Consider the following 13359-nt stretch of genomic DNA (forward strand, 5'->3'; position numbering starts at 1 on the left):
CAATCTGCTAAGGCTATCTTGGCTGACAATGGTTGAAAGCTATTTGGTCTGTTTACACCTTGATCCTAACTATGGGCCTTGCTAGACCTGCCGGATAAGCCAGCAGGGTAGCCGGCTTCTAGACGCACGATGCGACGGGGCAATGGGAAGCCCCATAGTGTCGGCCATTTTTTTTTTTTAAGGGACCCGGAGAGCCGCCAGACAAGGTAAGTGGTTTTTTTTTAAAAAAAATTAAGCCCCCCCCCCCGCTCCCCCTGCCCCTGATTCCCCCCCACAATTCCTTTCCCCGGCTACCAGCGAGTAAGCGAGCAGCCGCAAAAAGCCACGGACCCTGCTAGACGTTCCGCAGCCCTGGCTTCGCTTATGCCGGCTTAAGGCAGGCTTTAGCGCGGCCTGACCTCAGATTCCCCTGTGCATCATCTGGATGCACAGGAGGGAAACCGGGCCTCACACCGCGCTAACGCCTGGTCTAGCAAGGCCCTATGTCTAGTCAGAAGAAAGTTCCATTGAGTTCAGTGGAACATACCTCAAATAAGTGAGCATAGGATTTCATCTTAAAGCATTAATTCAACAGAAGAATAATCTGTGTTCATTACAAAACGACAAATTAATTAAATGTTATGAAGCAATGAAATTAAATTCTAAACTATTTGCAATTGATCAAACTATAATCCAGACAAAGTTAAGCAGTTCGAAGTTCCACTGACATTTTAGTGAGTATATTCACCACCATGGTTAGGAATGGTTCACATGGCACGTTAAGTCTTAGTTCACATGACACACTAAGCCATAATGGCTCAGTTCAGCCAACACGTTAGTCAACACAGTGTGAAAACTCCACTCAACGGTTCCCACACAACATTTTCTAACTCTACTGTTGTGTGACTGTGGGCTTCCGTGGAGTTGAGTAAAATTCAGTGTGGTGTTTGATTGACTTCCTCTGCCCTCTCTCCTCCCCCAGTCCTCCCAATGGTATCCCATCAGCCATTGTGAAAAAACAATCCCGGCTGCTCTTCTAGAGAGGCACTCACTCCTTTCGCTGCTCTTGCCAGGGAACTCTGTAGCCAGTGGGAAAAGTCAGCTCAATGCAATGGAAAACTCCACGGAGCCTGCCACACAACACGCAGCAGGAACCCTCCTCTTCACAGCATGGATATTCTGCATGGAGTGTTTTCCCAAAAAACTCCACCATTGCGTGGAGTTTTCCCACCAGACAACACATTCGTCAATGGTGGTGTAAAAACTCCAACATAGAGTTCTAAAACCACTGTTCAGAAACATGTCTGAACTGAGCCAATGTTTAGTTCAAAATGCTTAACCTCTGTGGCATAGCGTGTTGTCTGAACAGGGTCAATACATGAGAGATGTAACCATCTATTTAATTTTCCCATTGAAATCAATGGCACAAGGTGCATGCACAATTCAGAGCGGCTCATTTTATTTATTTGTTTATTTATTTATTTTATTTGCAATATTTACATACCACTCCCATTCAAGAATTTTGGAGGGGTGGACAAATAGAATAAAAAATAAAAACAGAATAAGAACACATTAGAAGTGCAAATAAAACTGCGGCTGGAAGGCCATTTAAACCCACAGCCTCCCTTAACCTGGCACAGTCTGCACAGTCATGTGCAGGGCACTAACTCAGGTCAGACATTAGGAAGGGGAAATCTAACAGAATTTCTTTGACACCACCTACCATTCCACACACGAATCACCATCCAAACAAAGCAGTAGCTCATCTAGATTTAAGTGGAAATTATTGGTCATATGAAGAAGTGGTCGTTCCCACAAATCAAATGTGAACTAATGAGGAGAGAGCATTCAACACACCCGTGTGTTGGCTGATGGGAGAGGGAGGGGCTATATCTGCCTTGGGATCCTACCCCTTCCTAAATCTTTGAGCTCCTTTTCAGGTGTTTTGTATCCCCAACAGGTGCGCACCACACAGTGTGAAAACCACTAAAATATAAGAAATATGATGTAAATAATATTGGACAAATTCACACATAACCTATGTGTATGGGTTGTTGAATTCTGGGTTGTTGTGGTAACAAACCATGGTTTGTTAACCACAAACAATCCAAAAAGAGAACCCATGGTTTGTTGCTGGGTTGTAAACTCTGGGTTGACCATGGGTTGCCGTTACGTATAAACCTATCTGCCCTACATGCTAGTACTACAGCACCATACAGGGAGGGAGCAGCTAAAGGAAGAGGGAAATAATACAGGATTGAAAAAACAAACCATGCTTTATTCAGTTATCTTCCAGAAAAAAACCCTGGGCAGGGCAACAAACCACAGGTTAAATAAATCATGGGTCATCATTATGTGTGAACCAGGCTGTTATGTGATGTGTTTGTAAGAGGCTATAAGTAGTCATTTAACTCAGATCTAGCAAGGGATTTCTTTCTGTGCCCCCTGTGCTAATACACATCTGAATGCAAAGTAGCAGCTTCAGCATGGAGCTTATCGTGGTCCTACTGGACTTAATAGAGGCATCTGTGGCTGGAGGTGAGTATGTACATTGCTATCTGTGGTCACCAGTCACATACAACAGGCCTAACTAGTGTAGACCTCGACCGAGTAAATTAGGGTGACCCTATGAAAAGGAGGACAGGGCTCCTGTATCTTTAACCGTTGTATTGAAAAGGGAATTTCAGCAGGTGTCATTTGTATATATGGGGAAGGAAAGGGAAAGGAACCTCTCGTGCAAGCACTTGAATCGTTGCCGACTCCTAGAGGGATGCCTGCTTTCGCTGACGTTTTCTTGGCAGACCTTGTAGCAGGGTGGTTTGCCATTGCCTTCCCCGGTCGCAGTTACCTTTCCCCCAGCTAGCTGGGTATTCATTTTACTGACCTCGGAAGGATGGAAGGCTGAGTCGACCTGAGCCGGCTGCCTGAGAACCAGCTTCTGCAGGGATCGTACTCAGGCTGCGGGGAGAGTTTTGGCTGCAGTAACTGCCGCTTACCACTCTGCGCCACACGAGAGAACCTGGTGAAACACACCAGTTAAACACACCAGTGCCCTGCCCTCTTTTAAATCTGGTCACTCTAGTATAGCTCCTGCACCTTTTAACTGCTGTGATAAAGAGGGAATTTCACCAGGTTCTCCACATATATAGGCTGACCCTATGAAAAGGAGGACAGGGCTCCTGTATCTTTAACAGTTGTATTGAAAAGGGAATTTCAGCAGGTGTCATTTGTATATATAGGGAACCAGGGGAAATTCCCTCTTCATCACAACAGTTAAAGCTGCAGGTGCCCTGCCCTCTTTTAAATCTGGTCACTCTAGTATAACTCCTGCAGCTTTAAGAGGGAATTTCACCAGGTTCTCCATATATACATATGACACCTGCTGAAATTCCCTTTTCTATGCAACTGTTAAAGATACAGGAGCCCTGTCCTCCTTTTCATAGGGTCACCCTACACATATACAAATGACACCTGCTGAAATTCCCTTTTCTATGCAACTCCTGTGAGCCCCTGCCAAAGGAAGTGAGGCAGGTGGCTACTAGGAGGAGGGCTTTCTCCGCTGTGGCACCCCGGTTGTGGAATGAGCTCCCCAGAGAGGTCTGTCTGGCGCCTACACTGTACTCCTTTCGTTGCCAGCTGAAGACCTTTTTATTCTCTCAGTATTTTAACACTTAATTTTAACTTAAATTTAAATTTTACTGTTCAAACTCTGTATTTTAATCTTATATCAATTTTGGTGCGTGGTTTTATCCTGGTTGTGCTTTTTATACTGTATTTTGTATTTGTGCTTTTAACCTGTTGGTTGTTTTATTATGGTTTTAATTTTTGTGAACCACCCAGAGAGCTTTGGCTATTGGGCGGTATAAAAATGTAATAAATAAATAAATAAATAAACCGTTAAAGGTACAGGAGCCCTGCTCTCCTTTTCATATGGTCACCCTAAGTAAATATACTGAGCAGATATACAACCTTCTTAAGTTAGGAAACCCTTGGCCTGACATTCTATAACCAATGACTTTCTTTTCTCAAGTCATGCTGGGAAATATTTTAAAAACCCAACAGCAACAGAGTCTTGTAGTACTTTAAAGATGACACAAATGTATTGTGGCATGAGCTTCTGTAGGCAAGAGCCTACAAGCGCCTTCATCAAATGCAGCCTCTACTTCATTAAATGCACCTGATGACGTCTGTGCTTACCTGTGAAAGCTCATGCCCCAATATATGAGTCTTTTAAATGCCATATCTTTGTTTGGTTTTGCTGGAAAAAGACAAAACAAAGCTATACTTCTAGAATTAAAAATGAAAAGAAAAGGATAAAGAGAGCTCTAGCTATGGGGGCGGTATATAAGTGTAATAAATAATAATAATAATAATAATAATAATAATAATAATAATAACAACAACAACAACAACCACCAAATACAAATCAAAAGACAAGTCTTACCTGCTGACAAGAGCAAGGAGAACACGACCATCAGTGTATTTAAGGACTGTAGACCACAACTTGTCATCGTTTTGTTTTCATTGATCCGTCTGAGAATTACCTGCTTCACAAGACAAAAGTTTAGAGTTAAAAGGTGTGGCCAGTTTGCATATGTGAACCACCCAGAGAGCTTCGGTATATATTTAGGATATTTTTAGTATGTTTTTAGGACGTTTTTAAACAGTGTATGCCATGTTTTTAATCAGTATTTTGTGCTTGTTGTTGTTCCCACCTCGATCCAATCGGAGAGGCGAGTAAGAAACATATTATTATTGTTATGATTATTATTATTAAAAATGTAATAAATTAGGGTGACCCTATGAAAAGGAGGACAGGGCTGCTGTATCTTCAACAGTTGTATTGAAATGGAAATTTCAGCAGGTGTCATTTGTATATATGGGGAAATGCAGGTTGCTTACCTGTAACTGTAGTTCTTTGAGTGGTCATCTGTGCATCACACTATGGGCTCTGCGCTGGCGCTGAGCTTTGCCTCGGAAATACTTCTCTTAGCTGAGAAACGTTAATTTTGGCGGGAACCCTCCCCCACCATCCACTGCGCATGACTGCGCGTGTTCCCGCCTTCCCCTCAGTTCCTTTGAGACCGACTAACGATCTTGGTACCGAGAGGATCATCCTTCAGTGTATGACACCGAAGTGGGGATGGTGGGAGGGTTGTGTGACTGCACAGATGACCACTCAAAGAACTACAGTTACAGGTAAGCAACCTGCATTTCTTCTTCGTGGTCTCTGTGCATCACACTATGGGCGATTACCAAGCTAACACTCACCGGTGGAGGGTCGGTGTCATTGAAGAACAGCTGACAATACTGCTCTGCCGAAGGAAGAGTCTTTCCGGGAGCGGGTGTCGATGCTGTAGTGTTTGACAAAAGTTAGAGGACGTGACCATGTTGCTGCTTTGCATATGTCCTCTAGGGAAACTCCTTTTGCGAAAGCTGTGGAGGTTGCTAAGCTTTTGGTAGAGTGTGCCCTTATCCCTTGAGGAAGGGGAAGTTTGGCTAGACGGTAGGCTAGCTTGATAGTGTGTACTATCCGCTGGGCGAGCCTTTGAGAAGAGAGTGTAAGTCCTTTTTGTTTTCCTCCATAGCAAATAAAGAGGTTCTGAGATTTGCGAAATGTCTTTGTTCTGTCCTTATAGAATGCTAAGGCTCTCCTAACATCTAGACAATGTAATCTTTTTTCTAGGTCTGTGGAAGGAGATGGGAAGAACGTTGGCAGTATGATAAGCTGGTTGATGTGGAAGTCTGACACTATCTTAGGTAAGAAGGCAATGTCTGGTCTCATGACAACCTTGTCTTTGTGAAAGATAGTGAACGGGGGGTCGATAGTGAACGGGGGGTCGATACGGAGTGCTGATAGTTCGCTTGCTCTTCTCCCCGATGTTATTGCTACTAGAAATGCTACCTTCCATGACAGGAGATGTATGGGAGTGGTAGAATCATAGAATAGCAGAGTTGGAAGGGGCCTACAAGGCCATCGGGTCCAACCCCCTGCTCAATGCAGGAATCCACCCTAAAGCATCCCTGACAGGTAGCAAGAGGTTCGAATGGTTTTGCTGTTAGTGTGTTCAAAATCACTGAGAGGCTCCAGTTGGGAGCAATGGGTTTTACTGGAGGTATTAGGTTTTTGAGGCCTCGTAAAAATTTCTTTAGGTGTGGAGAAAATGGGTCTGTGCTGGATTTCTCCACGGTGTGTCGAAATAGCGGCTAAGTAGACGCGAATAGAGGAGTATTTTAGTCCTTTTTCGTATAGGTGATGTAGGAAGGTTAGCACATTGGTGATGGAGCATTGATCAGGTTGGAAGGAGTTTGCAGTTGCGAAGACGCAGAAGCGTGCCCATTTTGTGGCATAAGATGTCCTAGTGGATTGTTTTATGCATGCTTTTAGGACATGCTGTACTTCTGGTGGTAGATGTGTGTCATTGTCTATGGATAATCGAGGTCGATTCTCCATGCCGTTAGTTTCAATCTGTGAAGATCCGGATGGAGGATCTGTCCGTGGTTGCATGATAGGAGGGACGAGATCAGAGGGAGGCGGTAGGTGCATCCTTTGGTGAGGCGTGTTAGTTGTGAGAACCATGCCTGTCTGGGCCACCAGGGAGCAATTAGGATGCAGTTCATCTTGTCTTGCATGATTTTCGTGATTACTTTGTTTAGTAGCGGAAATGGTGGGAATATGTAGAAGAGGGCATTCGTCCAATTGTGTGTGAATGCGTCTCCCATAGATCCGTGTCCTATTCCTCCCCTGGAGCAGAATGTTTTGCATATCGTGTTTTCTGCTGTGGCGAATAGGTCTATTGTTGGTTGACCCCAAATTTGGAAAATTTGATGGAGTATGGTGTTTGAAAGTTGCCATTCGTGATGGAGGGTGAATGTGCGGCTGAGAGAATCTGCAAGCGTGTTGTTGTCCCCAGCTATGTGAAGAGCTGATAAATATATCCTTCTGGGGATAGACCACTTGAGGATCCGAAGTGTGAGTTCGACTAGTTTCGGGGACCTTGTGCCTCCTTGTTTGTTTATGTGCCATAGTACCGTAGTGTTGTCGGTAAGTATCTGCACGTGGTGATTTCTGAGGTAAGGTTCGAATGCCTTGAGGGCTTTTCTGACTGCCTCTAGTTCTAAAAAGTTGATGTGGTTGTTGGACTCGTTGGTTGTCCACTGGCCTTGGATTCTTAACATCCCACAATGGGCTCCCCAGCCTGCTGTCGATGCATCGGTGGTAAGTATCCTGGATGGGGCTGGTTGTTGGAATGGAACTCCTCGTAAGAGGTGATGTGGCTTTGTCCACCATGGGAGGCTGTCGATAACGGTAGGTGGGATGCTGAGGAAGTGGTTTTTTGAGTCGCGATCTTTGTCGTAGTGTTGAAGGAACCAGAGTTGTAGGGGGTGCATGTGGAATCTGGCCCACTGTACAACTGCAGTGGTCGATGCCATATAACCTAGCAGACGTTGTATTTTGTGTGCCGTTGTGTGAGGTCTCGCAATGAGAGTTTGAGCTTTGTAAATGAGGTGGTATGCTCGGTCTTGAGGTAAGTATGCTCTTCCGATGACTGACTCTATCCTTGCTCCTATGAATTTTATTGATTGAGTGGGTTGTAGGATTGATTTCTCGGGGTTTATGTAGAGTCCGAGAGTGTCCAAAGTATGGAGGGTCAGAGAGATGTTGTCGTTTAGGGTTTCTTTTGAGTCCGATGTCAGTAGCCAGTCGTTGAGGTATGGATATACCTCGACGTTGGATAGGCGGAGATGGGCACAGACTACAGCCATACACTTGGTGAATACTCGTGGGGCTGTGCTGAGTCCAAACGGTAGGATGCAAAACTGGTAAATCTCTTCTCCGATGGCGAATCGGAGGTAGTGTCGGTGCGTCTCTGCGATGGAAATATGAAAATAAGCGTCTTTTAGATCTACAACCGCAAACCATGCATTCTTTCTTAGAAGTTGTAAGATATTGTGCAGCGTCGTCATTTTGAATTTTGGGGGGCGAATAAAGTAATTGAGATCCCTGAGGTCTAAAATCGGGCGAAGACCCCCATCTTTTTTCGGTACGGTGAAGTACCTGGAGAAAAAACCTGTGTGATTGGATTCTGGTGGAATGCGTTCTATAGCCCCTTTTGAGAGTAGGAGGGTAGTTTCGTGATTGAGTGCGGCGGAGGGTGTTGTGGTCTTCACGGTACCGAGGGGAGGGAGAGTCTCGAATTCGATTTTGTATCCTTGGAGGATAATTTGGAGGACCCAGGAATCTGTGGTGATGGTTTCCCAGGCATGGTAGAACTTGGATAGACGATCGCTGAATGCAAGGTATTGGTTGTGTTGGTGGTTCGAGTCAAAGACGACGTTTGTGCGAGTTGTCCGGTTTCGGTTGTGGGCGAAAGCGGTTGGTCGGAGTATAAGGCTTTCGTTGGAAGGCTTGTGTAGGTTGGAATCTTGTTTTGTCGGTTGATTTTTGAGGGTATGGCTGGTACTGGCGGAACCATTTACGTCCTCTTTGAGGTTGGAGTTGTTGGTTTTGTTGGCCCAGTCCCATCTTTTTGGCATTGTTTCTGGCTTTTTGGACTGTGTCCATTTTCTCGTCTGTGGAGGTGTTGAATAGACCGTCGCCATCGAAGGGTAATTCTTCTATTCTTGAACGAGCTTCTGATGCCATTCCCGCTGACCTGAGCCAGGCATGTCGTCTAAGGGCTACATAGCCCATCATTAGTTTGGCATAACAGTCTGTTTGGTGTCGAGTGGTATTAATTTGGAGTTTTGCTAGGCGTGAGGCTTCGGATTGAAAAACTCGGGCTAGCTCTCTCTGGTCTTCAGGTAAGTAATCACACAGTGAGCCGACTTTATCCCAAAGGAACAACTGATATCGGGACATAAGGGCTTGATAGTTTGTGACTCGTAGACCCAGGGCTGATCTTCTGCCCAGGAAGTCTAACCTTCTACCTTCTTTGTCCACAGGGGAAGAATGATGTTTCTGAGAATTCGAGTGGGACGATTCGACTATTATCGAGTTTGGACGCGGGTGAGTGAATAAAAATTCTATGTCTTTTTTCTGTACTCTGTACATAGATTCTAAACGACGGGATGTAGGCGTCATTATGGAAGGAGAAGTCCATGTCTGTTTAACGGCTTGAAGTAGAGTCGGTGCAAATGGTATTTCTACTGGCACCGAGGCTTCAATGAATATTGGTTCAAAGATAAGATCTGTAATTTGCTCTTGTTGCTGTTGGGCATCGATGCCGAGAGCGTGAGCCATGCGGAGTATTTGCTCTGCGAAGGAGCCCATCTCTTCAGAAGGTGATCCTCTTTACTTGGGGCCAAGGTTATCATCGGGGGAAGGTAAAGAGGGTTGTTCAGCTGATGTCGCTGAAGAATCAGAATCATAGCCTTCAACAGGGATAGGAGACCCTGGAGGAGTTGCACGCGGTTCGTCACGCGTTATTTGAGCAAGTATTAGTCTTGTGTCTGGATTAGACGAGGTTGCAGGGTTCTGTGTTTGGGATTGTGGAGGACGGTGTGTATGTCGATCCTCGCGGTAAGCTGGTCTCCTGTCATAGTAGTATTCATAGTGTCTTGGAGGGTAAGAATATTCAGAGTATCTGTCGTGATCGTGGTATGCGGATCTTGATTTGCTGCGGTAATAACGTCGGTGTCTATTAGCGTAGTGATTGCTATATACTGACGGTGATCGATGTCGAGATCTTGACCGAGAATAGTGTCTGTCCCGTTCGTAGCACTCGGCTCGGGAGTGAGATATGCTATGTTCCCTCGATCTTGCCCTGGATATGGGTCAAGGCTGAGGATTAGGTCGACCATGCTCTGTGTTGTCGGTGCAAGGTGGGTCTCTTTGAGTTAGAGGTAATGTCGATAACTGTGTAGGTGTCAGAGGTTCTCGAATTTCACCTTCCGAAATCGTAGAGAGCAGTTCAACAGCCGGGAATTCTGCTGGGTTGGAACTGTCTGTTGTGACCGCTGGGCGTGGCGGAGGCAGGCCAGATTTCGCGGTCTTATGTGTCTTCTTCTTTGGTTTGTCCTGTGCAGTAGGAGGAGACTTGGCTTTTTTAGCTTTTTTTGTTAGCTTTTTTGCCGTTGACACAGTGAGAGAACACTTCGATGTCGAAGGTTCGGTATGTGTTGTCGATGTCGAAGGGTCCGTCGATATCGAAGCTTGCAAGGGTGTGGTCGAAGTAGCCATGGTTCTTGGTTTGTCGACTTTTTGCAGAGTTTGTTTCCAGAGTTCGGCTTTAAGCCTATCTGCCCTGTGTCTTCTCGTTTGTTTGGAAAAGGCCTGGCAGTGGTGGCACATTTCAACAACGTGTGGTTCTCCAAGACACAGTAGGCAGAGGGAGTGTCCGTCCGCTGCAGGGAGTTTATTACCACAGCGGACGCACTTTCGAAAGGGTGCCTTAAGGGCCATGCAAGATATAGAAAGTAGAGAATAATAGGTTTTAACAACAATTATTTTTTTTTTTTTTAGTAAAAGAGGAATACGAAGAGAAGAAAGAAGAACGGAGAAGAAAGATGAATATTTAAGGTAACTCAGCTACTCAATTTTAGATATGAGGAGGAGAAGCATTCCTGCGAGGCAGCAGCTAAGGCGGTCACAAAGGAACTGAGGGGAAGGCGGGAACACGCGCAATCATGCGCAGTGGATGGTGGGGGAGGGTTCCCGCCAAAATTAACGTTCCTCAGCTAAGAGAAGTATTTCCGAGGCAAGGCTCAGCGCCAGCGCAGAGCCCATAGAGACCACGAAAAAGAACCTGGTGAAATTTCCTCTTCATCGCACCAGTTAAAGCTGCAGGAGCCCTGCCCTCTTTTAAATCTGGTCACTCTAGTATAGCTCCTGCAGCTTTAACTGGTGTGATGAAGAGGAAATTTCACCAGGTTCCCCATATATACAAATGACACCTGCTGAAATTCCCTTTTCTATGCAACTGTTGAAGATACAGGAGCCCTGTCTTCCTTTTTATATGGTCACCCTAAATAAATAAATAAATAAAATAAAATATGTCCATTAACATATCCAAGCCTTTAAAAATGGGAGCTCTTAAGATGTCACAGTGACGCAACTCTTGAACATACCTGTCAAGTTCCGCTAGGAGACTTTGATTTTATCGTAACTACATGGAAACACTTGGCAGGGCCCAGAAAAAAATGGACTAAGAATATAAGAATAGAATGTAAACTGGCCAGAGAGCTTCGGCTATGGGGCGGTATATAAATGTAATAAATAAATAAATAAGTTTGCATGCTTAAATGCTAGAACGCTACTGATCATGCTGAACTGCAAATAAGCACCAACTTGGATTCAGTATAGTCTTCACCAATAAATGGCTTAGAGTAGTACTGCAAAGTGGGGTCGGGGAGCAGCAGTATAGCCTGCTGGTGGCAAGGTGTCTGTCTGTGACAGCGCTGTTTGCTGAGCAGCTAATTAGATATGTTTATTTACTCAACTGAGATAATAGAAGCCTTGGTTCTGTCTGCACTGCTGCTTGTCGTTGTACATTCAATTCCCAATTGTTGGCGTAGACAGTTACTAGGTTACAGTCTTCCATAGTGTGGCGAAATAGAGAGTCTAAGCATTTCAGGCTGGAAACAGCCTGTTAAAAGATGCTTCCTCTAGTCAATCCTTCCCCCAGCTGCTGTCCTCCAGATGTTATGAACTATTAATCCCATCAGCCCCAAGCAGCATGGGAGCTGTAGTCTACACCATCTGGAGAGCACCACATTGAGGAAGGGTGCTCTAATCCTTGCCCAGTTAATGGCAGTAGTTGCCAGGAACAGACACTGGCCAAGGTATCAAAAATATACTTGATTTGCATAATATGCAAACGGGTCTGCTCACATTTGGGGAATTGGAATATGGCAGCTCTACCACATGAGTTTCTCATTTCCCTTCTTTTTGCTCTTTTTCTCCTTCCCTTCCCAGAGTTTAAATCTCCACAGCCCTTTCACTTCCCTTTCTCTCGTTTTTTCTTTCTTTCGTCAGGTAACCACAGCAAGTCTAAATATTATGTTCTTCCCAGGATTCAGAAATGTTGGTCTGGCTCCTTGAAATTTAAGCAATTTTTTCTAGCTCTCACTATGATAGATAATATTTTTTTAAAAAAAAAAAAACCAAAAACAAATGTAAGAAGGAAAATATAAAAGCAGATATTAAGGACTTTGAAATTTAAGGGGGGAAATGTTTCCTTTTTTCACTTACTCCTTCCTCAAATATGAATCCAAAGCAAACTCTAAATCTGTGCCCCTTCCCCACTCAGACATTAGATTGTAAGATGGTTGGGGTACAAATCCATCTTTTCTTTTCTTTTCCTTCTGTTATGCACCATATGCATTGACAATTTAATAATAATAATAATAATAATAATAATAATAATAATAAAAAATGTATTTCCAAGTACTTCAAATGCATTATCTCACTGTCCCCTGCAAAACTCTTCCAAGGTAGGACAGTATTACTTCTGTAAAGTACGGAAAGGGCAAGGCAACATGAGGTTCTCCAGGTGTTCTGGCCTACAACTCCCATCAGCCTTAACCAGTACAGCCAATGGTGAGGGATTATGGGAATTGTAGGCCAAAACCTCTGGAAGTTGCCAACTCCCAATATAAAAGATAGTGGGGCACTAAAGTTGAAGAAAATAACGCCTTGCCTAAATTACCTACTGAATTTGTGGCCAAGGCAACATTTGAAATCAGGGGACTCCCAGCTCACACCCCTTAACTGTACACCTAGAGATGCCACCAAAGATGCCACCAAATAGAACTCATGGTATAGTGCTTAATGTGTTGGACTAGAACTGAGGAGACCCAGATTCAAAGCCCTACTCAGCCATGAAGCTCACTGGGTAGCCTTGGGCCAGTCACTGTGTCTTAGCCTAACCTACCTTACAGGGTTGTGAAAATGAAATGGGGTGGGGAGAACCCTGTTTGCCGCCTTGAGCTCCTTGGAGGAAAGGTGGAATATAAATTATCCATCACCACCACCGCCACCTTCCAAGCCCTGCGAGACTACAGGCATGTCTACACCATGTAGGGATCACCCCGGGATCATCCCTGTGCGTCCACATGACACACAGGGGATCCTGGGGGCAGGGAGGGAAGATCCCTCCATTTCCCTGGGATAACCGGGACAGCTTTTAGTCTGATTTTACCCGCGGTCTCAGGATCGTCCTGAGACCATAGGAGGTGTGGGCAGCCGTCCTGGTTTTGTCCCGGCTCCTCACAAGTAAACGCAAGGAGCCGGAAACTGGGCACAGGGCACGGAGCTCTTTAGGCGTTCCGTGCCCATCAGGGGTGGGGAGAGTAACGTTGGTTTTTTTTACCTTTTAATTTTCGCTGGAGTGCGAGGGCGCTCCAGCTCTTCTTGTTTGTAAAAATGGCCGCCGCGGT

The 13359-nt window shown here is 44.9% G+C and overlaps 1 protein-coding gene across 1 annotated transcript in view; it reads right to left on the reverse strand.

Annotated features, from left to right (window-relative positions):
* The window catches only part of SHISAL1 (shisa like 1), a 132900-nt gene that overhangs the window by 72626 nt on the left and 46915 nt on the right, over positions 1-13359 (reverse strand). The window contains exon 2 of the mRNA XM_063133337.1: positions 4424-4523. Coding sequence (XP_062989407.1) covers positions 4424-4490 — 67 coding nt within the window. The 5' untranslated portion in view covers positions 4491-4523. The remainder of the gene's footprint in view (positions 1-4423; positions 4524-13359) is intronic.

This window comes from Elgaria multicarinata, chromosome 9, assembly GCF_023053635.1.
Source record: "Elgaria multicarinata webbii isolate HBS135686 ecotype San Diego chromosome 9, rElgMul1.1.pri, whole genome shotgun sequence".
Taxonomy (NCBI): domain Eukaryota; kingdom Metazoa; phylum Chordata; class Lepidosauria; order Squamata; family Anguidae; genus Elgaria; species Elgaria multicarinata.